Here is a 16,867-nt window from a genome sequence, read left to right as displayed (position 1 = left end):
AAATAATGGACTGCACTAATACCTTAAACTGATTTTCTTTGAAATATTTATGAATCTACCTAAGTTTTCTTCAGAGCACAAATGTTTTCCTAGCTAAAAAAATTAGTTTGTTCTACCAAGGATAACCTACTATCCAAATAAAATCCCAGTAGTTTTAATAGTAGGCTAAAGTTTACAATCTTTCTGATTAATCGTAATCAGTAATGGTGCCGGGCTAAACATACAAACCTTGTTTTGTCTATATTAAGCTTCAGTTTATGTTTAAACATCCATTTCTCTATTATATCCAATCCCTTCTGAACCCACAGCAGTTCTAATTCCAAATTACCAATAGCTATTAAGATTGAGATATCATCTTCATAAATGTTATAACCGATTTTTTTTAATTCAACTCCCAGGAAATATAAAAACACATTAAAAAGAATCGGGGATAGTGGAGAATCCTGAAGCACATGGATTTTTCCATCCCTGAGAAAAACTAGTATTCATTTTTTAAATTTATTATTATTTATTTATTAATTTGAATTGTGCTCTCACCTTTTTTCAGTAGTAGATCAAGGTGAGATACATTCAGGTACACTCAGTATTTAACTCTGTGATCTTTCAGTTAAACAAAAAACAAAAACCCTGGAACCAATTATATACTGTACCAGTAATTCCTGTATCCGTAAGAATCATCAATAAGGAATCATGGTCCACAAGGTCAAAAGCACTTGAAAGATTAAACTGCAAAAAACTGCCTGTTTTCCCTGTATAAATAAAGAACAGTACCCAAACCTTATCTTTTTCCTTGACACATAAAGTATGGGGGTGATTTTATAACGTCATTTTCATGTATACATGGCCTCTTATGAAGCTCAAGCCGGCATAAAGGTATGCTGTGTGACATGATGCTCTGTACTTTGTCAGTGAGCAGGGGCAGTGTTGGCATAGTTCACAAGTATATGCATAGATTATAAAATACATGGATTTATGCACCTGCTTGAATAATCTGGTACTGGACATTTACTGCTGTAAATGTCTGTTCCTGCAACGTAGGTATGATTTCTGAAGCTGCTGCTAGTATGTTATAAAGATATATAGGCATATATCTAAAATAGCACCTAAGTTAGACCTGTTTGAGCTTTTAAACTAGGTGGCTTGTATAAAATGACCCTCCACGTGCTTGAATGCATCAACTCAGCATCTATCTCGCCTTATGCCATCAGATGAATCTTGACTACTAAATTCCCACACTAGTTGCCCCATTCACAGATTTGTTTCTTGGGTTAGGTGCTGGTATTAAGAAACCATGGGGTTATTGCACTGGGAGAATCATTGGAGGAGGCCTTTCACTACATTTTCAATGTGCAGTTGGCATGTGAAGTACAGGTAAGATGCCTTCTTAGGTTTAATGTTTTCTTGTTTCCATTCTTGATTTCCCTTCCCCAAAAGGCTTATTTCATCATTATTTTTTTTGCTGTCAAAATTTCACAGGCAACCATTTTTTTTTTAATAATTGTATTGTAATTTCAGGATACTGATTACCAGGACTTCAGCCAGCAAGAGCTAACTATTAAGTGTCAGCTTGACAAATGAGATGAAAAACATAATAGTTTTGGGGTGGCCAAGTTGTTCTGTGGCATATACTTCCATGCTGAGGATGTAGATTTGATTGTTAGGCTAGTTCTTGGTTCCCCAAGTCACCCAGGGATGCTACCAAAAGTCAGCATTTATAACAATTGGGAGAGAGCAGCAGCTGTCACCCAGTAGTGGGGAAAGGGAAATGGGACTTGATATACTGCTTTTCTGAGTTTTTTGCAACTGCATTCAAAGCGGTTTACATATATTCAGGTACATATTTTGTACCAGGGGCAATGGAGGGTTAAGTGACTTGCTCAGAGCCACAAGGAGTGGCAGTGGAAATTGAACTCAGTTCCCCAGGATCAAAGTCCTCTGCACTAACCACTAGGCTACTCCTCCACTCAGTGATGCCTAATGGTCAGAATTAGGGACTATATTGTAAAATTCTGGAGTAATTCAGGTGGGTGACATCCGGTGGAGGGTTGTGACTGCAATTGTTCAAGGTTTTTTTTTTTTTTTTTTTTTTTTTGGGGGGGGGGGGGGGGGGGGGTTCTCTTATTTTATTACCTCTCTTCCACTTTACACAGCCATTGCAGTGATCTGTTTATCTTTTAATGGAGAAATCCTGTAATTCGGTGGTTCCCAAACTTTCTTGGGTCACAGCACCCCTAGCCTACCTGTTTCCTCTGAGCTGTTTCCCACTACCCTCCCCCCCCCCCCCCCCCAATGGCGGTGAGTCCTACCTTTGCTGACGAGGATGCCTAAGCCCTACCAGCCAAAGAGGTCCACTGCCTGAAGCCTGAACTTCATGCTTCCTGCGTAGCAAGCAGATTGGTGGCATGCTTCAGGCACCAACGCCAACATTCTCACGCATGCCCTCCTCTTTCCCTTTTCCATCCAGCATCTGCCCCCTCCTTTTTCCCCTTTCCATCCAGTCTGCCCTCCTTCTCTTCCCCCTTCCAACTAGCCACTGTCCTTCTCTCCTCACTTCCATCCAGCCTCTTCCCTTCTTCCCTCCTCCCTTCTATCCAGCCTCTGCCCTCCTTTCCCCCTTTCTGTTTCTTCCCTAATTCAGCATCTGCCACTTCCCCCCCCCCCCCCCAAAAGCAATCTATCTGCCAGCATTTTTGTTGCAGACCCTGCTGCTGAACTGCCCTCCATTGATTTCAAGCGTGTTTACTGAGCCTTGGGACCTAAACCTGCAGATCAGCCCCAAGACAATTGTGGCCTGCTTCCAGAGATTCCCTGTGAAGGAGCATAGTTGCTAATAATTGGGTGCTAATTGGTACCAATTTAAATTTGCACGCACATCTTCCTACGAGCTATTATATAACAATGTGCCCCCAAATCCCATAATGTGCAGCCCAAAAGGGGGCATGGCCATGGGAGGTGAATAGGCAGGCCAGGGCCATTTCTAAAATTTGCATGCAGTGTGTTAGAATATTGGGTATGTGCATCAAAATTGGGCACCAGGAATTACATCTGGTTTCAGCAGGCATAAGTCCTGGCACCCAAAGTTAGGCGCCATAATTGGCACTCTCTCTTCCATAATTTATTTTTATTTTTTGTTACATTTGTACCCCGCGCTTTCCCACTCATGGCAGGCTCAATGCGGCTTACATGGGGCAATGGAGGGTTAAGTGACTTGCCCAGAGTCACAAGGAGCTGCCTGTGCCGGGAATCGAACTCAGTTCCTCAGTTCCCCAGGACCAAAGTCCACCACCCTAACCACTAGGCCACTCCTCCCTAATGGGTGCTTATCTTTGAGTGCCCATTATAGAATAGCATTGAGCACCAATCTTTTTTCCTTGACGATTTTTGAGAGCCCTATGTGAATTGTAGAATACTGCCGAACACGTGCCTAGCTCTTACATGCGTGACACTCAGATCTCTAAGTGCTAGTATTCTATAACCTTAATGCACAAATTGCGCTTACATTTAGGCACTAAGTTTATAGAATAGGGAGTTATAATAAATAGGTTAAAATGCCCTTTTTACTTTGGTATGCCATTGGCAGTTTTCTGTGAAAGGTGCTTATTCTGTGTGTTTTTATTTTGCCACTTTTAGGTTCATGCCTTAGCAGGTGCAGGTGGAATGGACAACCTCCTTATGCTTGACCTGGAGAAATACAAGCCTTACACACATGACTTAGCAGCAACTGGAGGAGGAGGGGTTAATATGGCTTCCCAGCAGAAATGGAAACTTGGGGAACAAGAATTTGAGGCCCTTATGAGGATGCTTGACAATCTTGTAGGTGTCCCACTTCAGTTATACTATATAGTTTACCAATTGATTGATGTGTTTCTCTGTACAATAGATTTTGAAATGATACAGGTAACTTGGATATTTTTTTATAACCAAGTATAATACAGGATCAATATGTATTTTCTTTTAAAACAAAAAAGGTTGCATAGAATGATATTGATAGGTTATAGATAGTGGGTCTGATTTTCAGCCATGTGACCACTATTTACCCAGCCTTGGCGCTTAACTCAGTGCATATGTTCGGTGGCACTATCTAAGCAGTGACAGTAAATAGCAGACCTAAATTAAATGAATAAGTTATCATTTAGCAGCTGAATATCTCTGCTAAAAGGATGGTTTCCAGTGCTGCCTTCACCCCTACCCCATTTTATATAGGTAATATTTGGCCACTTAGTGAATCAAGCTGCCTGGTCTATATAAGCTTTAGAAATACAGATAGGCATTTGCCACTTGCTAGCGAACATAAGAGTAGCTACCCTGGTTCAGACCAATGGTCCATCTAGCCCAGTATCCTATTTCCAACAGTGGCCAGTTCAGGTCACAAGTACTTGGCAGAAACCCAAATAGTAGCAACTTCCCATGCTACCAGTCCCAGGGCAAGCAGTGGCTTCTTCATGTCTGCCTCAATAGCAGACTATGGACTTTTCTTCCGGGAACTTATCCAACTTTTTTTAAACCCAGATTTGCTAACCGCTGTTATGACATCCTCTGGCAACGAATTCCAGAGCTTAACTATTTGTTGAGTGAAAAAAATATTTTGCCTTATTTGTTTTAAAAGTATTTCTGTGTAATTTCATCAAGTGTCCCCTGGTCTTTGTACTTTTTGAAAGAGTGAAAAATCGATTCACTTTTACCCATTTTACCCATGATTTTGTAGACCTCAATCATATCCCCCCTCAGTCGTCTCTTTTCCAAGCTGAAGAGACTTAACCACTTTAGCCTTTTCTCATATGAGAGGAATTCCATCCCCTTTATCATTTTGGTAGTTCTTCTTTGAACCTTTTCTAATTCCGCTATATCTTTTTTTGAGATACAGCGACTGTTGCACCATGGAGCGATACAGAGGCATTATAATATGCTTGATGTTATTTACCATCCCTCTCCTAATGATTCCTAGCATCCCATTTGCTTTTTTTGGCCGCCGCCACTGCACACTGGGCAGAAGATTTCAGTGTAATGTCTGCAAAGATGCCTAGATCTTTTTCTTGGGTTCGGACTCCTAAGGTGAACCCTAACATTTGGTAACTATGATTTGGATTATTCTTCCCAATGTGCATCACTGCATTTGTCCACATTAAATTTCATCATTCCTAAGGTCTTCCTGCAGATTTTCAGAGTCCTGATGTGTATTTGACAACTTAATATAGTTTTGTCTCATCTGCAAATTAATCACATCACTTGTCATTCCAATTTCTAGATCATTTGTAAATATGTTAAGTACCACCGGTCCCAATACAGATCCCTGCAGCACTCCACTACTCACCCTCCATTGAGAAGAGTGCCTCTGTTTTCTGTCCAATAACCAATTCCTAATCCACAAAACAACATTCTTCCTATCCTATGATGATTTAATTATCTCAGGAGTCTCTCACAATGAACTTTGTCAAAAGCTTTCTGAAAATCTAGATGGACTACATCAACTGGTTCACCTTTATCCACATGTTTATTCACACCTTTAAAGAAATGAAGTAAATGGATGAAGCAAGACTTCCCTTGGCTGAACCCATGCTGACTCTGTCCCATTAAACCATGTTTGTCTATGTGTTCTGTAACTTTATTCTTTATAATAACACTATTTTGCCTGACACTGAAGTCAGGCTTACCAGTCTGTAACTTTTCCCACATCACCCCTGGGACCCTTTAAAAAAAATTGGCGTTACATTGGTGACACTCCAATCTTCAGGTATTACGCATGATTTTAATGACAGGCTACAGGTCACTAACTGCAATCAGCAGTTTCATGTTCTTTGAGTACCCTAGGCTGTTTACTATCTGGTCCAGGTGATTTATCACTCTTTAACTTGTCGATTTGGCTGAATACGTCTTCTAGGTTCACCAGGATTTCTTTCAGTTCTTCCACATTCTGACTTTTGAAAACCATTTCTGGTACAAGTAGATCTCTTACATTATCTTCCCTAAACACTGCAACAAAGAATTGATTCAGTCTCTGCTATGACCTTGTCCTCCATGAGTGCCCCTTTTGCTCCTTGATGATCCAGTGGTCCCACGGATTCCCTCATAGTCTTTCTGCTTCTGATGTACCTGAAAAAGTTGTTACTGTGAGTTTTTGCCTCTGTGGCAAGTTTCTCTTCATATTCTCATTTAGCCTTTATCGATGCTGTACATCTAGCTTGTCAATGCTTATGTTGCTTCTTCATTCGGATCCTTTTCCATTCTTTGAAGGATGTTGTTTTGGCTCTAATAGTCTTTTTCACTTTCCTTTTTAACTATGCTGGCTGTTGTTTGCTCTTCTTTGCACCTTTATTGATATGTAGAATACATCTGGTCTGGGCTTCCACGATAGTATTTTTAAACAACGTCCATACCTGATTTAAAGTCGTATCCTTTGCGGCCTATCCTTTTACATAGTAACAGTAGATGATGGCAGAAAAAGACCTGCACGGTCCATCCAGTCTGCCCAACAAGATAAACTCCTTTGTGCTACTTTTTGTGTATACCTTACCTTGATTTGTACTGTCATTTTCAGGGCACATACCGTATAAGTCTGCCCAGCACTATCCCTGCCTCCCAACCACCAGCCCCGCCTCCCACCACTGGTTCTGGCGCAGACTGTATAAGTCTGCCCAGCAATATCCTCACCTCCCAACCACCAGCCCCGCCTCCCACCACCGGCTCTGCCACCTGATCTCAACTAAGCTTCTGAGGATCCATTCCCTCGGAACAGGATTCCTTTATGTTTATCCCACGCATGTTTGAATTCCGTTACTGTTTTCCTCTCCACCACCTCCCGCGGGAGGGCATTCCAAGCATCCACCACTCTCTCCGTGAAAAAATACTTCCTGACATTTTTCTTGAGTCTGCCCCCCTTCAATCTCATTTCATGTCCTCTCGTTCTACCGCCTTCCCATCTCCGGAAAAGGTTCGTTTGCGGATTAATACCTTTCAGATATTTGAACGGCTGTATCATATCACCCCTGTTTCTCCTTTCCTCCAGGTTATACATGTTCAGGTCAGCAAGTCTCTCCTCATACGTCTTTTTACGTTTTTTAGCTTCTTTTTAACCATTTTCCTCACTTTATCGCAGTCACTCTTGTGAAAATTAAATACTGCTGCAATAGATTTCCTTAGTGACTTCACTCCAGATATCTGCTCAGATTTTGATCATGTTATGTTTCCAAGCGGACCAAACACTGTTACCGCTCGTGCTATGCCCTTCATTCCACTAAGGACTAGACCAGTTGCTCCAAAAAGCAGTCATTAGTTACATCTAGGAATTTTACCTACCTACCGCTCCCTGATATAACTCGCTGTCAGTAATGGGCCCAATCTTTTTGTTTGTTTTGTTTCTTTATCAAGTTGGTTAAGCGTGCTGTTGTTCACGCACTCTGTTTGCACATGTCTTGGATCAGGAAGCTTTAAAATCAATTTAGCAGCAATTTGCATGGCACTAAGAATCCAGTTCCACTGTAAAGATTTGACATGCAGCGATAACGCTGTCCTCTGGTTCCAATCCCTGTATTTTTCTTGGCTTCCTTATCCCAACCAGTAAATCACTCAGTTGTGGGAAAAAGTACCATAGAACAAATGGTGAAGTGCTACTACTACTACTACTATTTAGCATTTCTATAGCGCTACAAGGCATACGCAGCGCTGCACAAACATAGAAGAAAGACAGTCCCTGCTCAAAGAGCTATGTAATAAAAGTGAGCCAAGTATAGGACAATCAAGCCATTGTGACATCACTGATGAGGTTGGCTCTTATTGGTGGCCTGAGGCATTATGACATCACAACATTAGCTCTGGTTACAAGAGACTACTAACCTACTATTTATCACTTCTATAGCACTACAAGGCGTACGCAGCGCTGCACAAACATAGACGAAAGACAGTCCCTGCTCAAAGAGCTATGTAATAAAAGTGAGCCAAGTATAGGACAATCAAGCCATTGTGACATCACTGATGAGGTTGGCTCTTATTGGTGGCCTGAGGCATTATGACATCACAACATTAGCTCTGGTTACAAGAGACTACTAACCTACTATTTATCACTTCTATAGCACTACAAGGCGTACGCAGCGCTGCACAAACATAGAAGAAAGACAGTCCCTGCTCAAAGAGCTATGTAATAAAAGTGAGCCAAGTATAGGACAATCAAGCCATTGTGACATCACTGGTGAGGTTGGCTCTTATTGGAGGCCTGAGGCATTATGACATCACAACATTAGCTCTGGTTACAAGAGACTACTAACCTACTATTTATCACTTCTATAGCACTACAAGGCATACGCAGCGCTGTACAAACATAGAAGAAAGACAGTCCCTGCTCAAAGAGCTTACAATCTAATAGACAAAAATAAATAAAGTAAGCAAATCAAATCAATTAATGTGAACGGGAAGTGGTTATGTACTGTAAAAAAACACATACTGTGCTGCACTACTGAAAGATAAAAGGCCAAAATATTGATTTATCTAGTGCTACAACCACAGTATCATTTCCCTTATTAATATTGGATCAAATTATAATAAACTGTATTTATTTCACATCAGATTTAGTGCAGAGGTCTGCTGTATGCTCATTAGGTCTCTGGCTGTCTTCAAGTCTAGGCTTAAAGCCCACCTCTTTGCTACTGCTTTCGACATGCGCCGTCAGGAGGGTCATTTTATAAGAGGCTGCTTAACTTGCATGGTAGCATGCATATGTTATACCAATTTTCACGTGGGTAAAATACAAGAGCGTAGACCCACTGTTGTCAACCTGGTCCATCGGCGTGGTCATTCCCACCCTTCCTGTTTCTGCTTGGCTTTGTGTGTGGGAGTGGTTTGGTTCGTCGCTTTGCGTGGCAGATCTGCCGCGCTTTGGTGGAGGTGCCCCTTGGAATCGCAGGTGCGCGCACCTCATGCGGGAGTGGCATTGACCGGTGTGGAATCGGCTGGGAAATTTGTGCGTTCTGGGTGGCAGATGGGAAGCGCCTTCTGTCTCGCACTCTATGCCTGGAATAAACTTCCTGAGCCCCTACGTCTTGCCCCATCCTTGGCCACCTTTAAATCTAGACTGAAAGCCCACCTCTTTAACATTGCTTTTGACTCGTAACCACTCGCCTCCACCTACCCTCCTCTCCTCCTTCCTGTACACATTAATTGATTTGATTTGCTTACTTTATTTTTTGTCTATTAGATTGTAAGCTCTTTGAGCAGGGACTGTCTTCTATGTTTGTGCAGCGCTGCGTACGCCTTGTAGTGCTATAGAAATGCTAAATAATAGTAGTAGTAGTAGTAGACTCCTAACCATGACTCTCTTACTCAGCACCCTCACTTATCACCCCTACCACTGCAATTTCCCCACCCCTAGCTGTCTGTTCGTCTGTCCAATTTAGATTGTAAGCTCTGTTGAGCAGGGACTGTCTTTTCATGTTAATTTGTACAGCGCTGTGTAAGTCTAGTAGCGCTATAGAAATGTTTAATAGTAGTAGGTTATGTTACAGATATATAACTGAAATAAGTCTTTTGAAGGGCTGAAATAGTCCTCCCTGACTCTACATGTTCAAAGGAATATAAAGTTTATAAATTCTTTTCTTTTTCACAGGGATACAGAACAGGTTATGCTTACAGACACCCAGTAACCAGAGAGAAGCCCCGTCATAAGAGTGATGTGGAGATCCCGGCCACCGTGACTGCTTTCACTTTTGAAGATGATACCATGCCACAGTCACCCCTTAAATATCTTGCCCAAAGACAGCAACGTGAAAAAACTAGATGGCTCACGTCACCCAATACTTACATGAAAGTGAATGTGCCTGAGCAGTCCTTTAATGGTGAGACTAGTCCCAGAACCAAAATCACAGTAAGTTACTTACTTTGGAAGTGAGGTATGAGGGAAATGTTAGACACAAATTGAAAGGAACTGTATTTGGCATTAGAGAATGACACTAGGACAAAGTTTGACCCTATTCTGACCCCATCCCCACATCATCCACGATGGTTCTGTTAAAATTATTACCTTTACTTCAAATTACTGCATGGCCCCATTCCCATGCCATTCTCTATATCGCTTCATTACTTAGAAGCCTTTTGGTATCTTGCATTAACTGGAAGAAACAGTAGTCCCTTTTTTAAGAAAATACCTTTATATAGAGCTGAAGCCATATTTACCAAAGATAAATCTTGTGCAGGATTACTTAAAACAAACCATATAAATCTAAGTCTATTTCTTCTGGCCAGTTTGTAAAGAAACACCACAATCTTAATGAAGAACCCACAAATCAAAGTACTAAACAAATCTACAACTGTGTGTAAAGAAAATAACCTTGGGCTTGATGTAGACTTTTGTGGCATTCTTCTGTGTTTTATTTACCAGAAATTATATGTTTATCAGCCACACTGATAAAACTGGTTGTTAAATTCCATCAAATAAACGCCATATAACTGATCACATACAAGGCCTAGAAAAGGTTTGCATCAGGCCTATATAGGCTTGCCAACTTTTTGAAAAAGAAAAGCCATCATCTCCTGCTGTCCATGCCCCACCCCTGCCCCTCTCATTCCCTATCTTCAGCAAGTGTAGTATATTAGGATTTTTTTATTGCCTTTTTGAAGAAATTCAATCAAGGCAGTGTGCAGTAAAAATAAACCAAACATAGTCAATATACAATTAGACTTTTAAACGTATTCAAAAAAACAATTCGCATTTCTTAGCATCAGCTCCACTGAACCAATATGTGTAATTCCTTCCTACTAGCAGGTGGAGGTAGAGAAAATTGCCAGTAACATAACCAGGATAAGCTAAGGTTCTCCATGGAAGAATCCAGTATTTTTCTCTACCTTTCAGCAGGTGTTAGGTTGTGCTGACTGTGCTCCCGTCCTTGGCCAGCTCCCTGCTCTGCTGGCTGCGACCACACAGTGTGGTCGAACTTAATGGCCGGTCTCAGGTCACAATCTCAGACCATACCTGGTTGAGCTCGGAGCTTGGCTCTGAAGCCCCCAATCGCACTAATTAGTTCCACTGTGTGAGTCTTTAGCTAGGTGCCCATCCCCCCACCCATCTTGTACATTCACCCTGTTTGGGTATACTGCCCTCCGGACTCCCCATACAGCTCCCAGGCTTTCCAAAAGGTTGCTTTGGCAACACATATACAAAAAAAAACAACATTTTTTTTAAACTGTCCAGCATTTTTTTCTTTGAGTCTACCATAATGCATGTTTGTCATAAGGGTTGCTGGCAGCGATTCACTCACACTGCTGCCCAGCAAACCCTGGAGCCTTCCCTCTGACACAACTTCCTGTTTCTGTGTGAGCATTTATACCTGCTCCAAGGCATTTGGCCCTTGGGTCTCTGCAGTTGAGGAAGCAATTGTGCTGACCTCTGCAGTGTCTGTAACACCGCTTCAAAAATTTAGAAGCAATGTGTTTGCACATGTATCTGCTGGCATCCTTACGCATATTTTATAAAAAGCTGCTTCCTCAGCGACCCTCCAGACCGGTCAAGACGCGTGGGTTATGTCCTCCTACCAGCAGAGGGAGACTGAGAAAACACTAAGCTTTTGAAGCCTGTATATATAACCTGTGCAGAACCTCCACTAGCCAGTATTTTCTCAGTCTCAGCAGAGGTAGCAGTTGACAGCCTGTGCAGTCTCCAATAATCTGGTGAGGTAGTTTGTCATTGGGTCGTAGGATTTTTTCCTTCCAAACTTTATTCTGTTGCAGTACCCTGTACGTGTGTGTGTAAAAAAAAAAAAAAAAAAGTGCTTTGGGGCCCTGGGTCTGGTGGGGCCCAGTTTTTCCCCCTGGGGTGTTACACCTATGTTTGGGTCCCTCCCCCTGTGCTGCTCTCTATTTCTGTTGGCTTGGCAGCTTTGTGCCTCGGCTGCTTTCTCAGTATTGTAGCCTTGAGTGCCTTACAATTTCCAGATGCCAGAGTTAGAGTACGATGCCTTTAAGGTCAGTTATTCTATGTCATTTTGCTTGCCAGCTTTGTGCCTCGGCTGCTTTCTCAGTATTGTAGCCTTGAGTGCCTTACAATTTCCAGATGCCAGAATTAGAGTACTGTGCCTTTAAGGTCAGTTATTCTATTTCGTTTTGCTTGGCAGCTTTGTGCCTCGGCTGCTTTCTCAGTATTGTAGCCTTGAGTGCCTTACAATTTCCAGATGCCAGAATTAGAGTACTGTGCCTTTAAGGTCAGTTATTCTATTTCGTTTTGCTTGGCAGCTTTGTGCCTCGGCTGCTTTCTCAGTATTGTAGCCTTGAGTGCCTTACAATTTCCAGCTGCCAGAGTTGGAGTACTGTACCTTTAAGGGCATTTATTTCTTTATTTTCAGCGGACCGAACGGGGGTTTTGATTCCTTGCTGGAACGAGAGAGCAGCGCTTTCTCCAGTGCTTTTGCAGTGTGAGTGAGTTTTTGGTTTGGCGCGTTTGCGGAACAGCTTTTCCCTTCCCTCGTGGTTTATGGCGGCCCAGCTCCTCCGATGTCGCGCGTGCTCGTGGCGAGGGGTAGAGGCGCCGGGCGCTCAGTGTAGCTTTGCGGTGCACCTATAAAGGTGGCTGCGGCACCCCCCGACTTGACCGCGGAGGGATCGATGGTGTCGGGAGTCTCCGGGTCAGCGGGAGCGTAGGCAGGGCCGCTGTCAGCGGGAACAGTTTCGGCGGGAACAGCCGCCATCTTGAGTCTGACGCGGCCCATGGAGCCGGCTGGTTTTGGGCATGCGGCCTCCGTTTTTGGCACAAAAGGGCCTAATGACGGTCCAGGAATGGTGGGCTTTCCTCCAGATTTTGTCTGGACGCGGTATCAGGCCTGGAGATCGGGACCCCCCCCCCCTCCCCCCCCCCCCCAATTGGAAGAGGGGGCTATTTCCGTCTTGGCTGAGAGACCACGGTTAGAGTGGTCAGAGGACAGGCAATGTTTTTCTCCTGTAGCTGCAGAAGCTGCGCTTAGTGATCTGGGGGAGTCAGATGGAATTGACGGCTCTCAGGAGCAGGATTGTTGGATTCCTGGAGAGGATCCTTCAGTAGTGTGCGGATTTTCCATAGAGATGAGCTGTCAGAACTCATAGATCAGGTGTCGTCCACCCTTCAGTTTGGTCCTGAGGTGGCGTTGGGGGAAACTGTCCAGGATCCGTTGGTGAAGGGCATTCAGCGTCAGGCGTGATCCTTCCCTATGAACAAGGATCTCCGGGAGATGATTTGTCAGGAATGGGATTTGCCGTGTAAGGTGGCAAAGGCAATGGCGAGGCTTTATCCCCTCCCTCAGGACGATAGGGATTCCTTTAAGGCTCCCACGGTAGATGCAGTAGTGACGGCAGTAATTATAGCTACGGCTATCCCGGTTGATGGAGGAACGGCTCTCCGTGATCCTCAGGATAGGAAGTTGGGATCTTTTCTCAAGCGTAGTTTTGTTTTGTCGGCTCTAGCCCTGCAGGCCTCGGTTTGTGGGGGTCTGGTAGCTCGGGCATGTTTTCGTTGGGCCGAGAAGCTCCTGGATGATTCGGTAGATGTTGGTTCTTCTGGGGGTCAGGAGTTAGCCGACTTGGACATGGGTTCATCCTTTTTGTCTGAGGCTTTTATGATTTGTTGCCTACTTCAGACAAAAAATATGGCTATGGTTGTGGGTCTCTGCCACTTAAGGGAGCTATGCTCTTTGGAGAAGATTTGGACAAGTTAGTGTGAGGTCTTAGTGATACCAAGGTTCTATGGCTTCCAGATTTTCGGTTCAAGGCAGGGGCCAGAACTAGTTCCTCTCGGGGACGGTTTAGGGAGGCTCAGCGGTATAGGCCGGGCAGATCGAGTGGGACCTACCCCTAGCTGTCTGTTTGTCCAATTTAGATTGTAAGCTCTGTTGAGCAGGGACTGTCTTTTCATGTTAATTTGTACAGCGCTGCATAAGTCTAGTAGTGCTATAGAAATGTTTAATAGTAGTAGGACCTCTAGGGGTCGGTTTTTCCAGCGCACACAGTTCTTTCGTGAGAGTCGTCGCGGAGGGCGTGGCTTTTCCGCGGGAGGTTAGTATTCAGGCCACAATTCCCAATGAAGGTGTGCGGGCTCAGGCTCTGGTGCATGTTGGGGCTCGGCTGAGTCTGTTTTACCAGAGTTGGGCCCAAATCAGGTCAGATCAGTGGGTTCTCAAGGTGTTTCGAGGCGGATGTGCGCTGGAATTCGAAAGCTGTTCTCCCGAAGTGTTTCTGGAATCCCTCTGTCGGTCTTGGAGCAAGAGGGCAGCAGTGAGGGACACTCTGCGGTGGCTGCTCGCGTTGGGAGCCGTGGTTCCTGTTCCTTCAGATCAGCAACACTCAGGGTGCTATTTGATCTATTTTGTGGTCCACAAGAAAGAGGACACTTTTCGTCACATTTTAGATCTCAAAAGGGTCAATGCGGCACTCAAGGTGCCCTCTTTCCGGATGGAGACATTGCGGTCGGTCACTGGTGCGGTCAGGAAAGGAGAGTTTCTCACTTCCCTGGATTTGACGGAAGCTTATCTTCACTTTCCTTTGTGCAGCCTTTTGGTTCCAAGTTACAGGGTCCGATTCGTCGGTTCCTTGCAGAGAAGGCGCCGACGGCCCGTACTTATCGTCAGGTCCTGGGCCTGATGGCGGCGACCATAGAGGTAGTTCCGTGGGCCAGGGCGCACATGCGTCAGGTACAGTCAGCTCTGCTCAGTCGTTGGTCCCCTCTGTCGCAGGACTTGGAAATGTGTTGTCCGCTGTCGGTGGCCCCTCGTCTCAGTCTCCGCTGGTGGCTCAGTCCGCGCAATTTGGGAAAGGAATGCCGTTGGAGTCCCCACAGGGGCTGGTAATGGTCACGGATGCCAGTCTGCAAGGTTGGGGGGCACATTGTCTCAGTCAGGTAGCTCAAGGCCGGTGGTCTCGGGCAGAAGCAGAGTGGTCCATCAACCGGCTGGAAACTCGGGCCATTCGGGTGGCGCTCCAGGCCTTGACGTCGGTGGTTCGCCACAAGGCAGTCCGAGTGCTCTGTGACAATGCCATGGCAGTAGCATATGTCAACCGTCAAGGGGGGAACAAAGAGCCTTGGCAGCGCAGTTGAACTCATCTTCAGGCTCTCTTGGCAGCGCATGTGGCCGGGGTAGGTCACATAGATGCAGATTATCTCAGCAGGCACACTCTAGATCCCAGAGAGTGGTCTTTTCTTCGGTCAGTGTTCCAGTGAGTTGTGTCGGTCTGGGGACTTTCGGTGATCTTAGGGCAACGGCTCGCTATGCGCAAGTTCAGAGATTTTTTTTTTCAGTCGCTGAAGAGACCCTTGAGCGGAGGAAATCGACACTCTTCTGTTGCCTTGGCTTCGGGAGTGACTGTATGTGTTTCCTCTGTGGCTGTTAGTCGGTCGAGTAATATAGCGCATCGAACATCACTCCGGTCGGGTGATTCTGGTAGCTTCGGATTGGCAGCGTCGACCATGGTATGGAGACCTGGTGCGGTTGGCAGGGGCGGCGGCCCTGCCTTTGTTGGGATCAGTTCTGTGTCAAGGCCCGATAATCATGCCGGATCCGGCTCGGTTTTCGCTTATGGCTTGGCTCTTGAGCGGCACAAGTTGAAGAAGAAGGGGCTTTCGTCCAGTGGCTTTGCTACGATGTTGAGTTGCCGTAGACGATCCACTTCCTTGGCGTATGTCCGGGTTTGGAGAATCTTTGAGCACTGGTGTGAAGACCATCGAGTTCGGCCGTTTCACTCTTCGGTGGCGGAAGTTTTGGAATTTTTGCACGATGGTGTTGATAGAGGTCTGGCCTTGTCTACACTGAAGGTTCAGGTGGCAGCTTTGTCATGTTTTCGTGGGAAGCTTCAGTGAAAGTCCTTCGCGTCTGTGCCTGAGGTAGTGCGTTTTTTGAAGGGTGTTAAGTTGCTGCGTCCGCCTCAGTGACGGATGGTGCCTCCGTGGGATTTGAAGCTAGTTTTGGATGCTTTGATCAGGCCTCCGTTTGTGCCTCTGGTATCGGCATCTTGTAAGGATTTATCTTTAAAGGCGGTCTTGTTGGTGGCGATTACTTCAGCACGGAGTGTTTCAGAGCTTCAGGCTTTGTCTTTTAGGGAACCATTTTTGTCCTTTCTGAGGGAAAGGTTTCGTTGCGGACGGTGCTTTCCTTTTTTGCCCAAGGTGGTTTCCGAGTTCCATGTTAATCAGGTCATCTCTCTGCCAGTGTTGGGTGATATGGCTGGAGATTCGGAGCAGCGTGGTATTGCCAAGCTGGATGTCAGGAGAGTTTTGAGTTGTTATCTCTCTGGAACTCAGGACTTCAGAGCCTCTGACCGTTTGTTCGTTCTTCATGGTGGCCCAAAGAAGGGTGCAGCGGCTCCTAAGGTGACCATAGCACGGTGGTTGAAGGAGGCGGTTGCATCTGCTTACTTGGTGAAGTGTCCTGTGGTGCCTAGGGGCTGGTCTGCTCATTCCACTAGGGGAATGGCAGCCTCGTGGGCGGAGAATAGTATGATTTCTCTGTTAGATATTTGTCGGGCTGCGGTTTGGTTTTCGTTGCATTCCTTTGTGAAGCATTATAGGATTCCTGTGCATGCAAAGGACGAGGTGCGCTTTGGCGCAGCAATTTTGACCTCTGGCCTTAGTAGGTCCCTCCCATAAGTTAGTTACTGCTCTGGTACGTCCCACGCGTCTTGACCGGTCTGGAGGGTCGCTGAGGAAGGTGAAATTAGATCTTACCTGCTAATTTTCTTTCCTCTAGACCCTCCAGACCGGTCAAGAGCCCGCCCTGTCTGTATTGGAGGCCAGGAGGTGTGTTTGTTGGATAATTCTTGGCTGCTGTAAATTGTTGTTTCTCTAATTGCAGACTGTTTATTTCTGTTTTGTGATAGGAGTCCGGGACAGGTGGGGCTCTTCTTTGATAGTCCACCTGTAGAAGCCCAACTG

At 45.0% G+C, this 16,867-nt stretch overlaps 1 protein-coding gene across 5 annotated transcripts in view; it reads left to right on the top strand.

Moving 5' to 3' along the window:
- ADD3 (adducin 3) overlaps positions 1–16,867 on the top strand; it is a 202,164-nt gene that overhangs the window by 144,460 nt on the left and 40,837 nt on the right. For all 5 annotated transcript variants that reach the window (XM_030202774.1, XM_030202771.1, XM_030202772.1 and 2 more), the window contains 3 exons: positions 1,273–1,371; positions 3,631–3,813; positions 9,593–9,850. In XM_030202774.1, the coding sequence (XP_030058634.1) occupies positions 1,273–1,371; positions 3,631–3,813; positions 9,593–9,850 (540 nt within the window). The remainder of the gene's footprint in view (positions 1–1,272; positions 1,372–3,630; positions 3,814–9,592; positions 9,851–16,867) is intronic.

Source organism: Microcaecilia unicolor, chromosome 5 (genome assembly GCF_901765095.1).
Source record: "Microcaecilia unicolor chromosome 5, aMicUni1.1, whole genome shotgun sequence".
Classification (NCBI taxonomy): domain Eukaryota; kingdom Metazoa; phylum Chordata; class Amphibia; order Gymnophiona; family Siphonopidae; genus Microcaecilia; species Microcaecilia unicolor.
Note: the sequence above shows the minus strand (reverse complement) of the source record. Positions and strands in the feature narration are given on the sequence as shown.